The 8,029-nt window shown below is 28.2% G+C and overlaps 1 protein-coding gene across 1 annotated transcript in view; it reads left to right on the top strand.

Moving 5' to 3' along the window:
- Window positions 1-7,800, top strand: part of LOC105620462 (THO complex subunit 2-like) — a 29,915-nt gene extending 22,115 nt beyond the window's left edge. The window contains exons 16-17 of the mRNA XM_012201951.1: window positions 2,315-2,376; window positions 7,621-7,800. Coding sequence (XP_012057341.1) covers window positions 2,315-2,376; window positions 7,621-7,800 — 242 coding nt within the window. The remainder of the gene's footprint in view (window positions 1-2,314; window positions 2,377-7,620) is intronic.
- The last annotated feature ends 229 nt before the right edge of the window (window positions 7,801-8,029 follow it).

Raw genomic sequence — 8,029 nt, forward strand, 5'->3', positions numbered from 1 at the left:
TATATATATATATGAATATGACTATGTTCAATTTCAAAAGTATCTTAAGTTTTTTTAATCAATTGGAAACTATTAACAATATTGTAAACCGATTTTAGGTACATTCTTTGAGATAACATGATGTATAAAAGTTGCTAAGGCATACAGAGGACTATCTATAGATAATATTATTAATCTGAATGAGTAAATTCAATTTATGTATTTTTGGTAAAGCATATGCTCTCGGAAGAATACTTTCGCTACAAGATTTTTTGTACATTAAATCATTAATAAAATGTTTTTTTTTCCGTCTTAATAACAGATCTCAGACAACATTAGTTAATTTATTAATCGGATCTTTCTTTCATTTTATGTAAGTTTCTTTATCCTTAAGCAACTTTAGATTTGTAATCATTATTATTTAACTGTTATGCAATTGTGATATTTCTCTTATCAGCCTTTGTTAAGATCATATTAGGATTTCGCTTTAGAAAATCTTTAATGACCTTCAACAATTGCAATCTCTATTAACCTCATTTTTGGCAACAGAAAAAGATAGCAGTTTCTTAAGAATCAGTAATGTAATGTCTTTAATCATAGCCACCTGTTCACTGTTATACTTCTTTAAATTACTTTCTGTACTTTCAATGCACTCAAATAATGAAAATTTGTTATTACTAAAGGACAAGGAAAAATTACCCCCCAATTGTAACAAGCATTGTGTTTCTTTAGGAAAAGAAATTGAAGATAAGTTGACAAACCATTCTTCTTTAATGTACGATATAACAGAAAAAATCAAGTGAAGAAATCAAGAAGGATTGTATTTCTTGGTTTGTACTATCTTATATTCCAAAAATTTCAGACGAATTCAAAAGAATTAGTAAAACTTTTAACATTAAATTAGCTTTTACTAGCTTAAATAAATTAAATAGTCTAAGGGACATAAAGACATCCTCTCAAGAGAAAAGAAAAAAAATGTTGTGTGTGTATAAAATCTGTAAATCCTGCGATGCCTCTTGTTGGACAGACAGGAAGAAAACTTAAAGCTAGATTGGATGAGCATCATAATCATTTTAATTCTAATAGTAACAACCAATTGGTGATCAACATTGAATTTGAACATAACTTCGGATTGGGAGAATGTCGCGATATTAGATGAAGAACTTTTCTTAATAAATGTTTAACAACTGAGTGCCTTCATATACTCATGCAACAAAATAGTCTCAATTTATGCTCAGATACAGAAAGTGTATATCAAACTTATACACAATTATTGAAAGACATTAAATAGTTAAGACATTAAATAATTTTTGTCGGTTTATATAAATTATTATTTATGTATTGACATTGTTCTTTTTTCTTTTTATTTTCCTTGTTGATCTAACATGTACTCATTATATTACATGTATTAGTTATGTTTCGTTCGAGCTGCGATCAACATGCAGTTTTTAACTTGATATTCTTTAGTGATAATAAATTTTAATTAGTTTTGTTCCAATTTTGAATTCCTTCTATGTTTTGGAGTGAGTCACCAGTTAATTTGTAACTTGTTGAATAAAATAGTTTCAAAATATGTTTAAATTTCGAAATATGTTTCGAATAGATTACAACATCAAAAAATCTGTTAATTTGATGATGATTTCTTCTTGAACATGAAGAGATTGATATTTTGAAATTATATTGCTAAGAATGATTTCAAAGTGAATTCAAACGTACTATTTTTTATAGGAATATAGATTCTATTTTCTGGAATAAAAAGATTATTTAACTACCACGCTCCTGACTCTCAGGAGCCCTGATTTTTTTTGGATTTTCTGTTGTTGAATTTAGGAGAGTTCGTAAGAAGATTACATTATTACTATCAAAATAACGTTAAAGTGAATCAAAATAAATTAAAGTGATCACGATTGATCAAAAAATGACATTTAGTAAACATTTCGGATCATTTATGATGATTTTTTTTTGTTTAAATTATGTTTTTCAATTTATTGCATATAATAGATTTTAGAAACATTTCTGTTAAGCATTTCATACGATATTGCAGAATTGTTGCATATGAGACGTGGAAGGTTGAAACATTTCTGAAAACTTTCTGCAATAATTGGTGCTGTATGGGAATTAAAAAAATGTATTAAATTATTTATTAAACAGCCAATTGATCAATTGATAGGATCGGGCAGAGGAATCCATAGCAACTACTGAACAAAAACGGAGAAAAGATGATGAAAGAGGTTTGTGAATGTATTTTCATTATTATTACAATAAAATATGGACTCTTCAAGGAGTATTTGTAATTATATGTATTGAAATATATATTATTTTACATTTGTTATAGCCAAAAGTACGCATCAAAACGGTGACATTCCTGAACATAGAGAAAAGCATCATTATAGTAAGGTCAGTAATATTTAGTAATATTTTTTTTAATAATAATGTTATATTAATAAACTTCTGAGTATTCACCTCAGCCATAATCATGACGTCATAAGCGAGAAATGACAAATTAATTTTTCTTGCTATTTGTAAATAAAGACAATTTATAAATAAAATGTTTGTGAAGTGAAAATAGACTACATGACTATTGAATAAAAATTAGTAAATTTTACATACCTTTTTACGCATTTTACATACCTTTTTCGGCTATTTATTGACTATCAGGAGAGACGATAATGGTCTCGGTCCATTTTTACAAGCGTTTTATAGTGATTTTATTCCGTTTTATCCATTTCATCTTTATTTATAAATGGTATGCAAGAAAAATTAACGTGTCGCTTATGACACATTTCTCGCTTACGACATCACAATTCAATATGGCTGAGGTGAATACTCAGACGCTTTAAAGAGTTCCATAGATTTCTATTATATTTTACATTAGATTGCTAACTCTGCTCTTTTAACTGCTACCATTTGCCGAAGGCAAATTTATAGGCATGCTTAAAATGAGGTCTACGCAAAATCACGCATCAAATCAACAAAGAGATGTATGACATCTTGAATTAACTATAGAGAGGTTTACATACAACATTTTGAATCAATTACGGAGAAGCTCATCATTGCTGTTCGAAATGCTGTTGACATCCCTTTTCTGTATGTGCGATCACGTGATAGTCCTATTCTGCGCATTTAATTTGCTCAGACAGCACTTTTATGCAAAGAAATGTGGGGAGTTAGCAGTCTAGTCAAGTTTAGTGTAATATATAGAAGTCTGATTATATCCAAAAACGTCTGAAAACATGGATGATTTTGGGAATTTTTTGCAGTTAAATAATAAAATAAGTGGAAATTCGATTTGAGAGCCTTTAATTTACACTCATTTTGAACAAATGTTTCAATGGGTCCTGTGATTAATTTCAGAGATATAGTCAAAATGTTTTCTGCCGAAAATGCGATGTGCATTACGCGTCATTATTAATTCTTTGTTTCTAATATATATGAATTAAATAATTACAATGATAGCAATTATAATAAATATAATAACTATTATATTAGGTGTAATAAAAAGAAATCCATTATTTTTGAAATTTAATGGAAAAATAATGGATTTCTTTTTACTACATCTAATAATATATATAATAGTAATGAATATAATTACAATTATAATTACAATTACGATCATAATTATAATTATATATTTGTCTAAAGTCACATTACACAATAATTATGATCGTAATTGTAATTATATTAGGGAAAAAGTTCGTGGCGTTTTTTAATATCATCTAACGGGAAAAACGCCACGAACTTTTTCCCATACCTTATATATTTATATTTATATTATCATATATATAATTATCATATATATTATAATAATTATTATATTTATTGTAATTACTATTATTATAACTCATATATATTATTTAACTCATATATATTAGAAACAAAGGCAATCGATAATGATGCATATATAGTGCACATCGCATTTTCAGCAGAGGACATTTTGACCGCTTATATTATATCTCTGAAACTACAATAGCCACAGGATCAAGTTGTGTCTATTGACATTTGTTCAGAATGACAACTACAACATAAAAAATTCAGCTCAATTCAATCGAAAGCACTTTTCGATGTAATTTGTGTGGGATATTTTCAAGTGCATTGGATAAAATTTATTAAAAATTATGCTGCAAGTCGTGAGGAAAGAAGCAGTCTCACTTGTAAAGCTTCAGCGTCGCCATTTTGACGCTAAAAAATAAAACAAAACTTTTGCGTAGTTTAAAGATGCATTTTCATGTTGATTTTCGGCGCTCATTTTTAGCACCAAAACAGATTACGTGATGAAAATTGACGAATATCAATTTTGACATCACATAACCTATTTTGATGCTAAAAATGAGCGTCAAACATCAGCATAGAAAAATATCTTTAGGGGGTTCTAAAGATGATTAGTTTGTAAACAGCATTTACACATAGACGATTTACGTATCATTGACACATTACTACATGGCTGCGTTTGGTAGAGAAAGCAGCTTTGCAACTGATATAAAATTTTTCAATATGATTAGTTCTTGCTTTTGATTTCTTATAAATCTAAACGTATAAACCAATCATATTGCAAAATTTTACAACAGTTGCAAGGCTGTTTTTCCTGTTGAACGCAGCCAATATCTCACGCATGCCATTATATACATAAATATTCGTTATAATAATAACGTATGTTATTAGACGTCAAAGTTCAATTCTAACCTCGCAAACACAATAAAGTAGTAAGTCTTAAATCTTAAGGAGTTAACCAATCATAATCGATTATTCTTCTCACATTCGAGATCAATTTTTTTAAGACTTAAGTCCGAATCTATAATAGATTTTTAAGGTCTTAAGAAATAGATGAATCATAGTAAATTATTCTCCTCGGAGATTAATTGATTCAATTGTAATTGGTTAATTCTTATGGCTTAAGACACCTATTATACAGATGTCCAACGAGATTTCTGCTAAATGCTTTTTGTATTATAGTTAGAACGGACTAAACTGAATCGATTCTGAAAAAATTCTCAGAACTTTATGAGAAGAAAAAGAATAAGTAATTTTTGTCTCTTACTGTTTTTCTGTAAAGTTGATAGTATTTGAGTGAAAAATTATTGAAGACCAATATTCGGCAATTTTTAGTAATTAATATCTCGTTAACTATTGCGAAAATTGCAAACTGATAGAATACTTTTTGATTCAGTTTAGTCCGCTCTATTTATAAAAAGTGTTTGGTAGAAGTATCGTAGTCCAAATTAAGGTTTACTACTCTATTGTATTTGCGAATTCCACATTGTTTCATCGTACAAATTACTAGTTTATGGACTACTATTGAGTCGGAGAAAAAGTTCTATTTGTATTTTGTTAGCTTAAAATTATATACAGAATATATTCGTTGCAATTACCTGAAAGCTTAAAATTTTTCCTAAAAGTTTGTTTTTAATAAATGTTCCTACGACTTTTTTTGTTACCAAGTTACATGTGGATTAAATAAAATAGCATTCTGATTTGCTCACAACTCCGTTAAAAATCGTCGTATAATTAATAAAACAAATTAAAGCTGAAAAAGCTTTGCTCTATCGAATGATATCATGATAATTTTTTAAATGTAAAATATATACAAATTAGAGTAAAACTATAATATTATTATTCTTATAATCATTGCGCAATGGTTAAAAAAAAGTAATGTCATATTTTTAGCTCAAAAGATCCAGATTTAATATGTACAAATACAGTATTTGTACATATTAAATCTGGATCTTTCAAGGCTTGTAGCGCGGAAAGAACTCATAAGAAAGGACTCAAGTATCTATTGAAACATTTGTTCAGAATGAAGAGAACTACAACACATCCAAAAATTAATCAAATTCACAAAAAGACGTTTTCGCATAAGATTAGTGCAGGGTCTTTTATATATATTCTATTTTTATAAATTGGCAATTATATTACTCCATAGAGCAAGCTTTAAAAATCTGTTTTTTTTTTTATTACTGTACGATAATTTTTAGTGGAGTTATGAGCAATCAAAAATAGTCAATAGATAATAAATAGATAATAAATAGAATAGTCAGAATGCTCTTTTTACTTAATCCGCGAGTAACTCAGAAACAAAAACTCGTAGGAACATTTTTAAAATACTTTTGTAAGGAAAACTCCAAATTTTTATGATATAAATAGTTTATGATATAGATAGTGATATAGATAGTAAAATTTTTGCAAATTTTTTTTGGCGATTTTTAGCGATTCTTTGGTACATGTACCAAAGTTATACATGATCTAATAAAGAAAACAGGTGTGCATTATATAATAAAGAAGTGCGCAAGAAGACGATCATCCAATGAGGATGATGGAACAAATGATTGATCATATTAATAAATCAATCAATCATCGTTTTTTCTATGATACTCAAAATGATCATATAATTTAAATAAGAAAATGAAAAATGACTTTAATTTGTTGAGAACTGTTATCGTGATTTTATAATTAATAATTATTAATAATAATTTTTATAAATCCTTTCTAATTAATAGTAATAATTATTAAATTATTAAATTATTCATACATATGAAAAAGAGTAAAGATAAATAAATAAAAAAATACTTTATTAGAATTTATTAGAAAAAAATATAATATAAAAAAATTTGTAAATATTAATAATATTTATATCTACCACTTTTGAGATTAATCTCCTTGTAAGCTTTCATACATTTTACAGCAATGTTACTGTCCTTTGAAAACGAAAAAAACTTTTTTTACTTTCACATTTTACTGCAATTATTTTATATTCCTTAATACTGCATGTCACTATTTTTTATAAAAACATATTACTTGTGATACGTCATTTTCTCTTTTTGTTTTCTGTAATATCATTTTCTAATATGGAAGGTGACTTGTTCTAACGTCATATATACGCAGAACGAATCTAAATTTGGTATACTTCACGAGTACACCTCTTCTTTATTACATGAGTTATTATTGGATGTTAGTAGGAGTGAAGCTTATTCTGATAACTACGTATACTCGCTGATTAAAAGATTGCAACACTTTTTTTTTAATGGATTTCGGAATGCAGTCTGCTCACCGAGCGATTGATACTTATGTATCCGTAAGTAAAAACCAATCGCTCGATAAGTAGGTTGCATTTCGAAAACTATAAAAAAAAAAATCTGTTGCAACCTTTTAGTCAATGATTACAACTATTACGCTAAAATTATTGGTTGGTATTATACGTACGAATACTCGATGCTCTTTTAAAAATAATTTCTTAATATAAATTCTAACTTAATATGTGATTAATAATAGAAAAGACAGAAAATAAGACACGAATTAAACGGCTAATTTCGTCTCTACTAATGATCAAATATGATCAAGAACGTTCTGGTATAGTTTGGTACATTTCGATTACTGTACTTGAATCAAGTCAAAAATCGCCTATAGACTAAGCATTCTCCGAAATTCGAGAAGTGGGGGTAAAGTTCAGATAGGAAAGGATGCATTTATTGTGATCCAGATTCTCTCTCGTTTTGTGCATGTATAAGAGAGAATGCACCTACACTTCAAAATGTGCATCCTTTTTTACCTTTTATTTCTCCATTCCTTGAATGTGTCTAAACTATGTTCAAATTCTCATTCGAGTCATCTAGATATCATTCCATATTATTTACTGATCGTTAAACACAGGATGACATGACACCCGAGGAGCATGGATGGGAATCTGAACATAGTTTAGAGATATTATGGATACGTTCGGGGAGACGCTATTCCTCCTATTTAGCGCTACAAACTGTTCGCGGAGCTGCAGATAGCGCTAATAAACACGATCATGACGTCACTAATGATAGCGTGTTACGTCACAACTAACAACACTATTTCTTCCGAGGTAATATATTGGTAGCGTTAGCGTTTACAGATCCGTGAATGACTTTAGTGTAGCAATGTTAGCATTTAACATTCATCAAAGTTAGATTAATGTTTAAGAGAATTCTGTTCTTGAGTGGCACCAAATTTTTTTTTCTTTAGAATTCGTAGAGTAGACGTACAAACATAACATGTGAATTTTAAATTTTCGTACTGAATGCAATCTCAATTT

This window comes from Atta cephalotes (assembly GCF_000143395.1).
Source record: "Atta cephalotes unplaced genomic scaffold scaffold00026, whole genome shotgun sequence".
Classification (NCBI taxonomy): domain Eukaryota; kingdom Metazoa; phylum Arthropoda; class Insecta; order Hymenoptera; family Formicidae; genus Atta; species Atta cephalotes.